The sequence below is a fragment of the Oryctolagus cuniculus genome, chromosome Y (assembly GCF_051225735.1).
Source record: "Oryctolagus cuniculus isolate XC-2025 breed Fujian yellow rabbit chromosome Y, ASM5122573v1, whole genome shotgun sequence".
NCBI lineage: Eukaryota > Metazoa > Chordata > Mammalia > Lagomorpha > Leporidae > Oryctolagus > Oryctolagus cuniculus.
Window position 1 is genome coordinate 10286151 of NC_142889.1, and position 17940 is coordinate 10304090.

The 17940-nt window shown below is 41.5% G+C and overlaps 1 protein-coding gene across 1 annotated transcript; it reads right to left on the reverse strand.

The window, feature by feature from the left end:
- Window positions 1-12215: 12215 nt before the first annotated feature.
- LOC149119215 (syncytin-1-like) lies at window positions 12216-13949 on the reverse strand. Its single transcript, XM_089325298.1, has one exon. It carries the CDS (start codon window positions 13947-13949, stop codon window positions 12216-12218), a length of 1734 nt encoding a protein of 577 aa, XP_089181424.1.
- Between the last annotated feature and the right edge of the window lie 3991 nt (window positions 13950-17940).

Here is a 17940-nt window from a genome sequence, read left to right on the forward strand (position 1 = left end):
CAATCCGAAGACAGGAGCCAGGTGATTCCTCCTGGTCTCCCATGTGGATGCAGGGCCCAAGGACTTGGGCCACCATCCACTGCCTTCCCGGGCCACAGCAGAGAGCTGGACTGGAAGAGGGGCAACCGGGACAGAATCTGACACCCCAAATGGGTCTAGAACCCGGGGTGCTGGTGCTACAGGCAGAGGATTAGCCAAGTGAGCTGTGGCATTGGCCTTTGTTGGCTTCCTTTATGGTTACTTTTGACACATTCTGAACACCTTCGCATTCCTTTTTCATACAGAAAATGTCTTTGTGGGATTATATTATTGTTTTGTCTATGGGGATTATAAATATTGTTCTAAAGTTGTAATGACTCATGTCAAGTTGATTCTGACTTAAGTGTATATGCATAAGTAATATTTCCCTGATCTGTGGTAACTAATAAAGTCCCTGAAATGTAATGTATTGGAGTGAAGTTGACATTTTGAGATTCAATGATTGTTTATTGCCTGTCTTTTCTGTTGAGGAACAGTGTTTTCTTATTCATACTATTTTTTGAACTGCTTTCTTAGTGTAGGGTTAATGTAATTAGTATAAAGTAAACTGAAAATAGATCTTTGTAACAAATTAAGAGTGAAAATAGGGGAGAAAGGAGGAAAACTGTGGAAGCATGGGCCATAGGGAGGATAAGATGGGAAGTATCACCGTGTTACTAAATCTCTGTATATGAAATACATACCTTAAATAAAATTTTAAAATATATTTCTCATTGGGAAATTTTATTTATGGACTTATGAATTAATTTTGGCAACAAAGTACATAGTTTTGCCATGTTCTGTGTTGTCTTTAGGTCTTATATTTTCTTTTTTAATGTTTCCTACTTCATTGGCTTCCTCTTTGTTTAACTGATTTTTTTGTAGTGACTCATCCTGATTACTTTCACATTTCCTCTTATATATAAAAATGGTTCTGTGGTTATTATGGGGATCATGCATATTGTTCTAAAGTTACAATGACTCACGTTAAATTGATACTACATTAAATGTATATGCATAGAAAAATTTTATTCTTTGTAGAATTCATTTATAATAATTAATATTAAGTCTTCAAAGTTTATATTATTGATGACACAAATTATATCTTTGTATACTACAAACCATCAGAAGTGATTCAATTGGAAAATTATTTTATGATTCATTCATTTATTTGAAAGCCAGAGTTACAAGAGAGAGGGAGACACAGAGGGATGCCTTCCATCTATTATTGACTCCCCAGATGGCCACAACACCCAAGGCTGGGCCAAGACAAAGCCAGGAGGAAGGAACTTCATGTGGTCACCCACTTGAATAGCAGGGACTCAAACTCTTGGTCCATCCCCCACTCCTTTGCCCAAGACATTAGCAGGAACCTGGCCTAGAAGTGGAGCACTTGAGACATAAACCAGTGTCCCTGTGACATGCTGGCATCACAGGCAGAGGCTTTACACGCCACAATGCAATGCCAGCCACTGGAAAACATTTTAACTATAAAACATTATCATCCTATCCTTTTCCCCCAAAAAGTCATTTTTTATATTTATTACATTTCATTGGATTTGAGGGTTTTTAAGGTAGGTATATTTTAAATATCTTATAGTTAATCATAAAACTTGTGAAGAAATTTTTCCATTCACTGATTTTGGCTATTGTGATTTTAGGATAAATCTATTTCCACCCATTCATAAGTGCTGAAAAATAAATTTGCAGCCAGAAAAATAGCCTCATGGTCAAATAATTTAATAATTTCTGCATCTAACAGACACCACAAATAATCCATTAAGAGTTTTTGGAATTTCATTTCCACATGTTTTATGTCATAAGGTACATCCTATTTGTTACACTGATAACCAGTTCTGTAAGTCCTGCAATCATCCAGGTCTACATTAATGCCAGTTTCACAGTAGATCCAGTGAACAGTTTAGTGGAAGCTTTTACTAAGAGCTAACACTTGTTTTCAATTATATTCAATTTGCTAATTCAGTTTTTGAGATGAGAACATCTCTCTCTCTCTCTCTTTCTCTCTCTCTCTCTCTAAATAAAGGCCTACACATTGTGGTGTAGTAGGTTAAGCCTCTGCCTGCAATGCTGACATCACACACATGTGCCAGTTCAAAACCTGGTGGCTGCACTTCTGATCCACCTCCCTGCTGGTAAAGCAGAGGAAGACCAATTAACTTGAGCCCCTGGAATAACGAGGAAGACCAGGAGGAAGTTCCTGGCTCCTGGATTTGGGCTGGCCCAGCCCTGGCTTTTGTGGCCATTTGGGGAACGAATCAGCAGATGGAAGATTCTCTTTCTCTGTATCTCTTCTTCTGTGTACCTCTGACTTTGAAATAAATAAATCTTAAAAACAAAGAATTCTGAGCCTGAAGGCTAATTGTTCTTGTTTAGTATCTGATGCATTAGCTTAGAGGTGTGAATTCTTATGTTCAGAAAATGATTATGAAGGCTTTCAGAAGTTTGAGAAGATTATATAGCTTGCATATTAGCTTATCAACATCACCAATAACTAACATACATACATCTCTCCAGAAAAAATAATTTGAGACATATTTGACAGTAAATCATAGAGGGAGGAACATCGAAATTTCCCGTAATATGGGATTTCTTCATGAGAATCACTGTAAAGAGCACACTAATAGATATTCTAAATTCTATCTATAGAAATTACTATTTGAGGCCAATGACAGCAGAATATCACAGCCCCTTTCTGATGTTTTAAAATGGCAGTTTGCTTACCATTAACATTTTCAGTGTCTTGTCACTAATAGTTATATATGATCAACTAGCCTTAACCATCTGTCACTTGTAGCTGCTCCCTTCAGACAAGAAACATTTTAATTGAATTTGTTGTAAAGCAGTTTATATTAATATTACATTTCTAAACATACACTAAAATTCAAGACTCATTCATATGAAAAAATGCAGAAACACGCTTGATAAAATCTGACATTCATAAAAGCTTTGCATGGAGGTGAACTGTCTCAATGTGATACAGAACACACATGAATACACTGCTGCCATACTTGGTGTTGTGAACCTTTTACCAGGTGGGACACTTTCTCAGCATCAGAAACAAGACCACAAGGACTACCCTTGTTGTTGCCAAACAGTATTATACTAGGGGCTCAATGCTGTGGCATCAGGGACAATTGCACAGTGCTGTCAAGAGCTTTGGGTCTAAAGTGTACTCTCTGCATCAATGGGACAGGCTGCCTGGAGTCCTGGAGGCTAGCACAGCTCTCACTCCACAGGGTACAGGAAACAGAGGGAAGATATGTTCCAGTGTTGGACTGGAGTGCACAGATTCCAGAGTTTAACACTGAAATGATCCAGTCTCCCTACAGCTAGTTCCAGTAATTCCACCAGCACCACCCCTTCTTTGGACACCAGGCTTCCTGTACTCACCATTTCTGAGTTTCCAAGGCTTCTGGTTTCCTATTCATAGACTGGCAGAGCCTGACCCAACTGCAGCTTCTCAGCAGCAGAGGCTGGATACAACTGTGACATACTGCCCCTGGCATGCCTGATTAGACAGTTTGCAAAGCTGGTGGGCACCTATGATGTCACAAAGCTGTAGCCAATCAGCATCTTCCATAGCACAGCGTGTTTGGGCAGTGTAGGATGGACAAGGACTTAGGGTTTTTGAGATGTGGGCATTGTGAAGGGAGAATCCTGGGCTCAGCTCTGTAGCATGGTCTTCTGGCTCCCTGACATTAAAGGCAGTTGCAAATGCTTCAACTCTGTGTTCCTACAGGGAGCCTCCTGTGAGCTGGATCTTAAAATAATCTGCTTCAGGCTAGTTACCATTTATTCACTGTTTATGAATGCCTGTAATTCATTTTTTTCATATTCTGAGCTCATTTTTTCTAGTCATTCATTTTTATATATTGATTTTGATGATTGCTAAAATATATTACATAATTTAAATTATTTTATTCATTGATTGTTTCCTTTTTTTTTTAATCTTTTATTTAATGAATATAAATTTCCAAAGTACGACTCATGTGTTACAATGGCTTCCCCCCCATACCGTCCCTCCCACCCATAACCCTCCCCTTTCCCACTCCCTCTCCCCTTCCATTCACATCAAGATTCATTTTCGATTATCTTAATATACAGAAGATCAGCTTAGTATACCTTAAGTAAGTATTTCAACAGTTTGCTCCCACACAGAAACATAAAGTGAAAAATAATAGATGATTTTTTTTAAATGATGATGAAATCAGATCAGACCTATTGTCATGTTTAATCCCAGTGAGAGTCAAGTTGGGAATTGATAATTTCTTTCTTTTTTATTTTTTTTTACAGAAGATCAGTTTAGTGTACATTAAGTAAAGATTTCAGTCGTTTGCACCCCCATAGAAACACAAAGTGAAATATACTGTTTGAGTACTCGTTATAGCATTAAGCCTCAGTGTGCAGCACGTTAAGGACAGAGATCCTACATGAGGAGTAAGTGCACAGTGACTCCTGTTGTTGACTTTACCAATTGACACTCCTGTTTATGGCATCAGTAATCTCCCTATGCACCCGTTATGAGTTTCCAAGGCTATGGAAGCCCCTTGAGTTCTCCGACTCTTATCTTGTTTAGACACGGTCATAGTCAAAGTGGAGGTTCTCTCCTCCCTTCAGAGAAAGGCACCTCCCTCTTTGAAGACCTGTTCTTTCCACTGGGATCTCACTCACAGAGATCTTTTTGCCAGAGTGTCTTGGCTTTCAATGCCTGAAATACTCTCATGGGCTTTTCAGCCAGATCCGAGTGCCTTTAGGGCTGATTCTGAGGCCAGAGTGCTATTTAGGACATCCACCATTCTATGAGTCTGCTGAGTATCTCACTTCCCATGTTGGATCACTCTCCCCTTTATTTATTCTATCGGTTGGTGTTAGCAGATACTAGACTTGTTTATGTGCTCCCTTTGACTCTTAGTCCTTTCATTATGATCAATTGTGAACTGAAATTGATCACTTGGAGTAGTGAGATGGCATTGGCACATGCCACCTTGATGGGATTGAATTGGAATCCCCTGGTATGTTTCCAACTCTACCAATTGGGGCAAGTCAGCCCGAGCATGCCCCAAATTATACATCTCTTCCCTCTCTTATTCCCACTCTTATGTTTAACAGGGATCACATTTCAGTTAATTTTCAACACTTAAGAATAACTGTGTGATAATTACAGAATTAAACCAGTCATATTAAGTAGAACAGACAAAAAAAAAAATACTATGAGGGATAATGTATTAAGTTGTCCATTAGCAGTCAGGGCTATGCTGATCAAGTCACCATTTCTCATAGTGTCCATTTCACTTCAGGAGGTTTCCTTTTTGGTGTTCAGTCAGTTGTCACCGATCAGGGAGAACATATGGTATTTGTCCCTTTGGGATTGGCTTATTTCACTCAGCATGATGTGTTCCAGATTCCTCCATTTTGTTGCAAATGACTGGATTTCGTTGTTTCTTACTGTGGTATAGTATTCTAAAGAGTACATATCCCATAATTTCTTTATCCAGTCTACCGTTGATGGGCATTTAGTTTGGTTCCAGGTCTTGGCTATTGTGAATTGTGCTGCAATAAACATTAGGGTGCAGACCGCTTTTTTGTTTATCAATTTAAACTCCTTTGGGTAAATTCCAAGGAGTGGGATGGCTGGGTCGAACGGTAGGGTTATATTCAGGTTTCTGAGGAATCTCCAGACTGACTTCCATAGTGGCTTGACCAGTTTGCATTCCCACCAAAAGTGGGTTAGTGTCCCTTTTTCCCCACATCCTCGCCAGCATCTGTTGTTGGTAGATTTCTGTATGTGAGCCATTCTAACCGGGGTGAGGTGAAACTTCATTGTGGTTTTGATTTGCATTTCCCTGATTGCTAGTGACCTTGAACATTTTTTCATGTGCCTGTTGGCCATTTGGATTTCCTCTTTTGAAAAATGTCTATTGAAGTCCTTGGCCCATCTCTTAAGTGGGTTGTTGGTTTTGTTTTTGTGGAGTTTCTTGATCTCTTTGTAGATTCTGGTTATTAACCCTTTATCTGTTGCATAGTTTGCAAATATGTTTTCCCATTCTGTCGGTTGTCTCTTCACTCTCCTGACTGTTTCTTTTGCAGTACAGAAACTTCTCAATTTGATGCAATCCCAATAGTTGATTTTGGCTTTGACTGTCTGTGCCTCCCGGGTCTTTTCCAGAAATTCTTTGCCTGTGCCAATATCTTGCAGGGTTTCTCCAACGTTCTCTAATAACTTAATGGTGTCAGGACGTAGATTTAGGTCTTTAATCCATGTTGAGTGGATTTTTGTGTAAGGTGTAAGGTAAGGTCTTGCTTCATGCTTCTGCAAGTGGAAATCCAGTTTTCCCAGCACCATTTATTGAATAGACTGTCCTTGCTCCAGGAATTAGTTTTAGATCCTTGATCAAATATAAGTTGGCTGTAGATGTTTGGGTTGATTTCTGGTGTTTCAATTCTGTTCCATTGGGCTATCCATCTGTTTCTGTACCAGTACCATGCTGTTTTGATTACAACTGCCCTGTAGTATGTCCTGAAGTCTGGTATTGTGATGCCTCCAGCTTTGTTTTTGTTGTACAAGATTGCTTTAGCTATTCGAGGTCTCTTGTGCCTCCATATGAATTTCAGCATCATATTTTCTAGATCTGCGAAGAATGTCTTTGGTATCTTGATTGGGATTGCATTGAATCTATAAATTGCTTTTGGGAGAATGGACATTTTGATGATGTTGATTCTTCCAATCCATGAGCATGGAAGATTTTTCCATTTTTTGGTACCCTCTTCTATTTCTTTCTTTAAGGTTTTGTAATTTTCATCGTAGAGATCTTTAACATCTTTGGTTAAGTTTATTCCAAGGTATTTGATTGTTTTTGTAGCTATTGTGAATGGGATTGATCTTAGCAGCTCTTTCTCAGTCATGGCATTGCTTGTGTATACAAAGGCTGTTGATTTTTGTGCATTGATTTTATATCCTGCCACTTTGCCAAACTCCTCCATGAGTTCCAATAGTCTCTTAGTAGAGTTCTTTGGATCCTCTAAGTACAGAATCATATCGTCTGCAAAGAGGGATAGTTTGACTTCTTCCTTCTTGATTTGTATTCCTTTGATTTCTTTTTCTTGTCTGATGGCTCTGGCTAAAACTTCCAGAACTATGTTAAATAGCAGTGGTGAGAGTGGGCATCCCTGTCTGGTGCCAGATTTCAGTGGAAATGCTTCCAACTTTTCTCCATTCAATAGGATGCTGGCTGTGGGTTTTTTATAAATTGCTTTGATTATATTGAGGAATGTTCCTTCTATACCCAATTTGCTTAGAGTTTTCATCATGAAAGGGTGTTGAATTTTATCAAATGCTTTCTCTGCATCAATTGAGATAATCATATGGTTTTTCTTCTGCAGTCTGTTAATGTGGTGAATCACATTGATTGATTTGCGAATGTTGAACCATCCCTGCATACCAGGGATGAATCCCACTTGGTCTGGGTGGATGATTTTCCTGATGTGTTGTTGTATTCTATTGGCCAGAATTTTATTGAGGATTTTTGCGTCTATGTTCATCAGGGATATTGGTCTGTAATTTTCTTTCAGTGCTGCATCTTTCTCTGGCTTAGGGATTAAGGTGATGCTGGCTTCATAGAAAGAATTTGGGAGGATTCCCTCTTTTTCGATTGTTCTGAATAGTTTGAGAAGAAATGGGATTAGTTCTTCTTTAAATGTCTGGTAGAATTCAGCAGTGAATCCATCTGGTCCTGGGCTTTTCTTTGTTGGGAGGGCCTTTATTACTGTTTCAATTTCTGTTTCAGTTATGGGTCTATTTAGGTTTTCGATGTCTTCATGGTTCAATTTTGGTAGATTGCATGTGTCCAGGAATCTATCCATTTCTGATAGGTTTTCCTGTTTGCTGGCATACAGGTCCTTGTAGTAATTTCTGATGATTCTTTTTATTTCTGTGGTGTCTGTTGTTACGTTTCCTTTTTCATCTCTGATTTTATTGATTTGGGTCTTTTCTCTTCTTTTTTTAGTTAGTTGGGCCAATGGGGTGTCAATTTTGTTTATATTTTCAAAAAACCAGCTTCTCGCTTGGCTGATTTTTTGTAATGTTTTTTTGGATTCAATCCTGTTAATTTCTTCTCTGGTTTTAATTATTTCTCTTCTCCTACTAGATTTGGGTTTGGTTTGCTGCAGTTTTTCTAGGTCCTTGAGGTGCGCTGAAAGCTCATTTATTTGGTACCTTTCCAATTTCTTGGTATAGGCACCTATTGCTATAAATTTGCCTCTCAATATTGCTTTTGGTGTATCCCATAAGTTTTGATATGTTGTGTTGTTGTCTTCATTTACTTCCAGAAAGTTTTTGATTTCTCTTTTGATTTCTTGAATGACCCAGTGTTCATTCAGGAGCATGTTGTTCAGTCTCCATGTGTTTGCATACTTTCTGGGGTTTCCTGAGTTGCTAATTTCCAGCTTCATCCCGCTGTGGTCTGAGAAGCTGCATGGTATGATTCTAATTCTTTTAAATTTGCTGAGACTTGCTTTATGGCCTAGTATGTGGTCAATCCTAATCTTCCTATCATATACAATATTTTCTCTTTCTTGCTGATATTTAGTAACCCATTTGATTTTTTAATGATTTATTTATTTATTTGAAAGACAGAGTTACAGAGAGCCAGAGAGAGAGAGAGAGAGAGAGAGAGAGAGAGAAGTCGGCAGGGGGAGGAAGAGGGAGAGAGGTTTTCCATCCTTTGGTTCACTCACCAGATGGCCACAAATGTTGGAGCTGCAAAAATCTGAAGCCAGTAGCCACAAGCTTCTTCCAGGTCTCCCATGTGGGTGCAGGGGCCCAAAGACTTGGGCCATCTTCTACTGCTTTCCCAGGTCATAGCAGAGAGCTGGATCAGAAGTGGAGCAGCCAGAACTCAAATTTGTGCCATATGGGATGCTGGCAATGCAGGTGGGGGCTTTACCCAATCCACTTGATTTTATATATAGACCTTCTACCCAGAAGTCTTGCTAAATTCACTTATCAGTTGCATTTGGGAATTAGGTTGGGTTATATCTGTATATAGTAGTGCCATCCACATATATTGACAATTGTACTGCTAAATAGTTCATTCTTATACCTTATATTTCTTTTTTGTTATTTTATTTCTCTGAATGCAGACCCAGTGTAGTATCAAAGAGAGATAATGAGAGGAGGCAGCCTTGTCTTTGTGGACCCCCGAGGAAAAAGCCTTCAGTGATAATGTATTTAGTTGTTTGTTGTACATTCCTTTAAGACAATCTTGATCTTATTAAGCACTTCTCTGTTTTTTTTAACTATCTTGCTAACATTTTAGTTTTTTTTTTTTATTTCTAGATGCTGATATTGAATTTTATTAAATGCTTTGTAATCTAAATGATAATGTAACTCCTTGTATTCTTCACCTACAAGGGTGTTTGAGAAGGTTAAATATTCTTGCACTTTTTAGTGTATCATTTTTGTTTGTTATTGATCCATTAGATACTCATATATGACTTAATTTATATAATAATATTTTGATTAAGATATTTGTATCTCCTTATGAAACAGATGCTATTTAATTTCATTTTTATTTTATATCCTGAACCAAATTGAATCTTATGTGGCTTCACAAAAGCCATTTTAAAATGTTTCATTTATTTTCACTTGGGGCAAGTGTGGGAAATGTGGTTTATTTAATTCCTTGAAAATATGAAATATTTTTTAAGCCTGATCTTTAAACTGTTGAAAAGCTTTTTTTTTTTCAAATTTTTCAAAACTTGGTTCAACTTTTATAGCTTATATAGTATGCTTCTTTTTTTTTTTACAGGCAGAGTGGACAGTGAGAGAGAGAGAGACAGAGAGAAAGGTCTTCCTTTGCCGTTGGTTCACCCTCCAATGGCCGCCAAGACCAGCACACTGCACTGGTCCAATGGCAGGAGCCATGTGCTTCTCCTGGTCTCCTATGTGGGGTGCAGGGCCCAAGCACTTGGGCCATCCTCCACTACACTCCCTGGCCACAGCAGAGAGCTGGACTGGAAGAGGGGCAACTGGGACAGAATCCGCTGCCCCAACCAGGACTAGAACCTGGTGTGCTGGCGCCGCAAGGCGGAGGATTAGCCTATTGAGCCACGGCGCCGGCTAGTATGCTTCTTCTCAAAAAATTATGATATTTTAGTGTATTGGGAAGTTAGTTTTCAAAATGTACTGAATTTTAGTCCCTGTAGTCCAATTTTCACTCCTAAGGGTGTCATAAAATCCTGTTAGTATCTTTGTAAGTTCTATGAGCTCATAAAGAATGATTCTGTTTTAAATCCTGAAAATGGTTATTAACTGATTAATTTTAATATTTAAGATGTACCTTATTTGCTTGTTCCTTTGGTACTTTTGTATTGTCAGCATTTCATTGCTATCTTCTGCTATTTTTGCCAAATTTATTTTATTCTTCTAGTTTTTTTTTTTTTCTTTTTAATTTCTTGGAAGCTGAAAGCACTGATTTTCAGTATTCTGACATTCACTTGAAAATTAAAATTTTATCTAAACACTGATTTATCTGCCTCTCCTTTATTCCCTGATGTATTTCAAATCCTGTATTTGCAGGTCCTGCCTATACAATGGATCCAACCCTGTGTGGCTGCAGCCACACCAGGCTCCATATGACTCCATTCTTGTGCCTGAAACTCATATGTTCTCCACAGTGTCACCACCTCAAACAATTGTAACCCACCTTTGCTCTTACATGTTGTCATTTGTTAAGTCTCTGCCATCCATGACAGCTCTCTAAAGTCTCTGCTGTCTGCAATTCCATCATTTTGTCTACAGCACATCTTTCTTTGAGTATTTCTCCCATGCCTGCATCTTGTGTCAGTTTTCCTGTTCTTCAGCCTATCTTCATGTAGCTGTGACCCTCCTCATATGTCTACATCACTAGTCCAAAGTGACTTTATTCTCTGTGCTTGCAGCTCATGGCTCCCTTTGGATAACTCTCTGACCTTTGCCATTCACATGTCATTATCTCCCCTGTGTCTCTAAAACCCCTATGACTGAAACCCAGGGTGTTCTCTTGTATCTCCATGGCCAGGGCCTGTACTCTAAGTTTCTCATTTGTCTTCATTTCTTCTGCTACTACTGAATGACAACTGGGTTCCATACAAGGTTTAGTTGTGAATAAAGCTACTTTGTATATTTTATGTCAGTATAAGATTCATACTAGCTGGGAAAACACATAGAAACGTATGTGCTGCATGATATGGTGATGCAATGATCATCTTCCTAGGAACATGTCAAGATGTCTGTTAAGTGTATGTTCTACTAATCATTCTCACTAGTAGTGAATGAGATTTCCTGCTATTCTGTATTCTGGGAAAGCATTTGTATTATTTGTATTCTCATGTTTATTTTTTGTTTAAGGGTAATTACCAAAATACATGACGCAATTTATCTTGTTGTTTAAGTGTATTTTTCTTTAATGTTCAATGTGCTCCTTTTTTCTCTTAATTTCCTAATATTAAAGATATTCTATGTGCTTATTTATTGTCTGTATATTTTATGTTAATGTGTTTATGCATGTCCCATCCCGCGGGACAGCAACTGGGGCCGAGCACCTAGAAGGAGAAATGAAAGGGACAGGAGACACAAAGATGGCAGCAAGACAGGTGCCGATCAAGCTGCGACTTTATTTTTCAACCACACACTTATATATCATCGAGGCAGGGTATCGGGAGGGGGAAGGAGAGGGGGGGCTTATCTTGTAGCTGCAATGCTAGTGCAAGTAGGGGAAAGGTTACAAGGCCTTAAGGCACAAGGTCACACAAGGTTGCATTATCAGTACTATCAGGTCTGGCTTGTCCAGCCCTGTCTCTCAACTAAGAGGTCACATGCTGCGTGGTCCCCGACATATCCCCCTTTCTTATCAATTAAACAGAAATGGCTACCGGTTAGGCCAACCGTGATGAGCGAGCAGTGCCTGTCTTAGGAATCGACCAGGAGCTCCAGCACCTCTTACCCGTCATTGGATATCCTTGCCAGTCCCCAAGGACTCCTGTCTTAGGTGGGTGAGGTTCCGGGAAGGTGCCCGTCATTGGCTTACTGCTCGTTTTATTGATAGGCCTGGGGCCCTTCCTGGGCTCCCGACTGGGGCAGTGGCAGACTGAAGGGGAGAGTCAGTTGTTGGAGGGACTGTGACCTCACTGGCCAGACTTCACCGGCCGGAGAGAGAGATAACGTTTTCCATGGGATCTTCCATGGCCAGACTTTGGTAATGTATTTGAATTGGTCTGGCTGCTAAATTATCTACTTGTTGTCTGATAAAGGTCATCAGCCTATTGAGGAGACAAGGACCTATAGATAGCACAACAAGCAACCCAACAATGGGGCCTAAAAGCGGTAGCAAATAGGGAAGCAGTCCATTCCATTCAGTCCAAAAGGGATTTTCAGCCATGGCACGTCGATGACGCTCCAGATCTTCTTGAAGTGTCTTGATTTTATCACGAACAATGCCGGACTTGTTAGCATAAAAACAGCATTTTTCCTGTAAAGTGAAGCAAATACCTCCCCGTTCAGCAGTAAGCAAGTCTAAGCCTCTACGATTTTGTAGAACCACTTCCGCTAGGGAATCAATTTGATCTTGAAGGTCCTGAATGGTGGTGGATAGGGTCTGCACATCATTAATAAGTTGTTGGGACAATTCTCTATATTTGTGGACCGCGATTCCTAGTCCTGTGGATCCTGTAACCATAGCTGAGGAAATTCCCAATGTGGCTAATAAAGGAATAAATTGAATAGCTCGTTTTTGTCTCCCTGCAATATAATCAAGGGAGGGGATAGGAACAGGGGTATCTCCATTGATAATCTCTATATCAGGAAAAAGTATAGCATGCATGCAATTACCGGTCCAATTTGTTGGTAAAATGGTATAAGCTAAATTATCCCTACATACAAAAACGGTGGAATTAGGGGCATAAAGAGGGTAGTTTACTGTTACATTATTTGTACAGAAAGGAGCAAGGCCTACATCGATATCGAAGGGATTGTTGTTGGGAGGTTTATAAAGGCAAGTGATATTTTCCGTTGGGACAGGAAGAACAGGAAAGGGCTGCATAGGGGGGTGGCCCAAGAAGCTATTGAACTCAAGGGTATTATTAAGCGGTAGAAAACTGGCAAGAGGAAGGGGGGGTCCCTGGCGTAAACAGAGCCAGCAGTCTCTTGCAAGGTTTGGGGCAGAGAGATTAAGCAGTTTATGGGTGTTGGTAAGGATATCGATGGTATTGACATCCAAGTCTTTATTTCCTCTGGAATGAACTTTAGCCAGGGGGTGGTATTGGAGGGAAGGGTAAAGGCTTTCAAATACAGTTTCGAGTACCTTTTGTGTTTTTAATTTAGTAAGGGTATCCTGAGGGCCTCCACCGTCAGACACTCCCACAGGGGCTATAGGGTACCAGCAGGCTACTTGTCCCTTAGTGGGGCAGGAGGGGGAGCTGAAGCGTGAAGAGGACAACTCTCCTCCGAACGTTCCCTCATAATCTCCTGATATAACAGCAAACAGTAAACGCTGATTTCCCTTATTACAGGTTTGATACTGTGTATAACAGGAGGAGTGCACGGAGTAATGGATAGTTTTATTGCACTCTGATGGGCACTGATCCCCAGTGCGGTAAGAGTCTAGCTTAGGTTTGGGAACACAGAACCATCGGGAACCCGGGACGGTCAGATAAGCAGTTTTATCTCCGCAGTCTTGTGTAAAATGCGGCTTTTGAGCACGGCCACGGCCACGGGTTCGTGGGAAGGATACTATTATGCCCCCTGAGCAGGTACAAGGGTGATGCTGTTGAAGGTATTTTTGAATGCCCTGAGGGTTGTCAAGCCCTGCAAAGACTGGTGGAGCCCAATGGATGGTGTAGATTGCCATCATCAGGAGAGCAAGGCTGAGGGCCATTGTATTAGGGCCCTTTGGAGGGGTTAATCAGTGAGCCCTCAGGAAATGTAGCAGGGGAGGAGAGAATAGAGAGAAGATAAGATACTCAAATAGCAACAATGGCAACAATTCCAACAATAATAAGGAGTCCTGTAATGAGTCCCAGTAGCGTCCAGCCGGGTCTTTTCATTCCTGTGGGTATAAAGAAAAGGCGTTCTCAGGGCCAAGTACAGGCTCTGGAACAACATCATTATTTGTAGGAATTGGCGGATTAACTTGTTTAATTAATCTTTCAGGTAGCCATCTTGGTGCCGATTGTTTTTGGTCCAGGATGCAGGCTGAGCCACGTCCCCAAATGAGTACTGGATCTGGGCCATGCCAGCTACTGGTGAGGGGGTCTCGCCACATTACCATAGGCGGAGCCGTATCAGGGGAAGGGTGCCAATGACGGTCCGCAGCTGAATGATTATTATTATCCAAGGTCAGGAAGTTTAGCACAAAGAGCGCATGATTCAATCGGTCGCGGGGAGAGGCAAAAGACAAGGAAGTGGCTTCAAGCCGAGTGAGCCAAGTTTTTAGTGTTTGATGGGCTCTTTCAACAATTCCCTGTCCCTGTGGATTGTAGGGAATTCCTGTAATGTGGTTAATATGGAGCGCCTCACAAAATTGTTTAAACTTAGTGCTGACATAAGCAGGACCATTGTCTGTCTTAATCTTAACAGGTTTTCCCAGTACAGAAAGAGCTGTGATAAGGTGCGAGATAACATCCTTAGCAGCTTCTCCTGTGTGGGGGGAGGCAAAGACAAAGCCACTATAGGTGTCTATAGAGACATGGAGATACTTTAGTTTGCCAACTTTTGGGAAGTGTGTGACATCCATTTGCCACAGTTGATTAGGGAGAAGACCACGCGGATTGACTCCCAAATGCGATACAGGTTGGCTTGTAACACATGAGGGGCATTTTTTGACTATTTCACGAGCCTGTTCTCGTGAAATTTTACAAAACAAACGGAGAGATTGAGCATTTAAGTGATGTAACCTATGCAAGTTTTGAGCTTCCTGTACTGATCCCACAATTATGGGGAAGGTAAGCCTTGTAGCAGCATCTGTCTGGGCATTACCTTCTGAATTCTGAGCTTCCTGCACTGATCCCACAGTTGTGGGGAAGGTAAGCCTTGTAGCAGCATCTGCCTGGGCATTACCTTCTGAGAGTGACCCTGGTAGGCTTGTGTGTGCCCTAATATGTCCCAAATAGAAGGGCTGTTGTCTTTCTCGTATTAGCTTTTGAATTTGTATAAACAAGGGCATAGCGTTGGAAGTTGTTTTAAGAAAAGGAGAAGTCTCAAGCAACGGAATGGAGTGAGCTACATATGCACTATCGGTATAAATATTTACAGCCTGACTGGAAAACTGTGTAAAGACTTGAAGTATGGCATACAGCTCAACCAACTGAGCCGACTGATAAGATGTTTTAAATACGTGGGAACGGTTATCTGCCACGAAGGCAGCCATTCCATTGGAGGACCCATCTGTAAACACCGTAACTGCCTTTGGAATGGGGTTACTTTTTGTATTTTTTGGGAAAATAAAGGAATAGGATTGGGCAAACTGTAACACGGGGTCATCAGGGAGGTGATTGTCAATGACTCCCATAAATCCTGACATGGCTATTCCCCAGTCATCAGAAGTTTGAAGAAGGAACTGGATCTGTTCTCGGGTATATGGCACTACTACAACATCGGGGTCTTTTCCAAAATATTGGCGGGAAAGGAAACGAGCCTTGATGATTATTGAAGCAACCTGAGACAAATATACTGCAATTACCTTAGATGAGGAAATGGGGAGATGAACCCAGAAAAGAGGTTGACCCTTTTTATTGGGCATGAGGGATTTTTGCCAAAAAACTCCAGTGGGCGTATGTGGTGTGGCTAAAACTACAAAAAGCAGGGGGAGAGTATAAGAAATCTGTGAAACAAACTGTTGGCTGATGGCTTGCGCTACTTGGTTTAATGCGTCTCCCGCAGCAGGGGTGAGTTCACGGGGGGAAGAGGGATCTGGGTCTCCTCGCAGAATGTCATTGAGGGGCAAAAGGACATTATTAGATATTTTTAAATAGGGCCTGAGCCATTGAATATCTCCTAGAAGTTTTTGAAAATCATTAAGGGTATGGAGGCAATCCACGCGGAACTGGATGCGGGGCACAAAAACCAAATCCTGTTGTAATTTTAAACCTAAATAGGTAAAGGGGTCTTGTAACTGGACCTTATCAGGAGCAATTTGTAAACCAAGGGTAAGAAAGGCTTTAGAAAGTGCTGTAAAGCAATCTTGTAGGTCTGACTTGTTTTGAGCCGCCAGTAAAATGTCATCCATATAATGTAGAATATAAATGTGCGGCCAGTGTAAACGAACCGGGTCCACTGCCTGTGCTACAAACTTTTGACAAAGGGTGGGGCTATTGGCCATTCCCTGGGGCAAGACTTTCCAATGAAATCTTTGCATCGGTCCCTGGAAATTAACACGGGGGAGGCTAAAGGCAAAATAAGGACGATCATCAGGGTGTAGAGGAATAGTGAAAAAACAGTCTTTGAGATCTATAATTATTTTGTAATAACCATTTGGGATGGCCACGGGGGTTGGGATGCCAGGTTGGAGGGCACCCATGGGTGCCATGACCTTATTAACGGCGCGCAAATCCTGTAAAAGGCGCCATTTACCAGATTTTTTCTTTATGACAAAAATGGGTGTATTCCAGGGAGAATTGGAAGGCTCTAGGTGTCCAGCCGCGAGCTGCTCCTGTACAAGCGCTGTAGTGGCATTTAGCTTTTCTTGAGTAAGCGGCCACTGATCCACCCAAACAGGAGTTTGAGTATTCCATGTGATTTTATCTGCATGGGGTACAGGAAGGCTAGTGGCCGTTACTAAAAATCCGAATATCCGAGCCCATGTCTATCTGTTTTAGAGGGGGCTGTAATAGGTTGAGTTATGCCCTGTCTCATTTTTCCAAGTCCTGTGCCAGGCACATAATCCATGCACAGCATTTGTTGTGTGACCACAGCATTAGGGCTGCACAGGATAACTTCCATTTGGGAGAGAATGTCACGTCCCCACAGGTTAACAGGAAGGCCTGGTAATACAAAAGGAGTCACAGTGCCCTGATTGCCTTCCTTATCTTTCCAGCGTAATACCCTTGAGCTGACTTGGGGGTTATTGGACTGGCCTATACCTCGCAAATCGGTGAGAGATGCGGTCAGCGGCCAATGGGCGGGCCAATGATCTTGAGATATGACCGTGGCATCTGCCCCTGTGTCCAAAATGCCCTTGAAATCCTTTCCTTCAATAGTAAGGGTTAACACAGGCCTATTTTTTGTAATTGGCTGGACCCAATAAGCATCCGAGGAGCCCAAAGGGGTAATGCCTCGGGGCCTGGAAGAAATTGAGGATGTACTTCCAGTAATTAAAGGCAGAAGAACCAGTTGTGCTAGACGGGTGCCCTGTGGAACGGCAGCTACTCCACTGATAGCGGCTGCTAGGATTTTTATTTCCCCGGTAAAGTCACCGTCAATAATACCGGGAAAAACTTGAATGCCTTTAAGGGTGGCTGATGCTCGGCCAAGAATAAAAGCACAGGTACCCGAAGGCAAGGGGCCCCACACCCCTGTAGGGATAATTTGTGGGCCCTGGGTGGAATCTAATATTGTATCGGAGGCGGCACAGAGGTCCAGTCCTGCGCTACCTGGGGTTGCTCGTTGGAGAGAAGCAATTGTTGAGGTATTTGCTGAGCCTGAGGCTGGGAAGGGACAAACCGTACTGCCCCAGGGTTTGTCCTTTGAGAAACTGGGGCCAGGGGCTGGCCCCTCTGGGAGTTTCCCGGCACACTAGGAGGGAGGGGTTGGCCTGAAGAATTAGTCTTTGACCTGCATTCATTTGCCCAGTGATAACCCCTATGACATCGGGGGCATGGGGTGGAGGGGAGCGGCCTACCTGGAGGAGATGGAGTCGCGCCTTGGGCCAT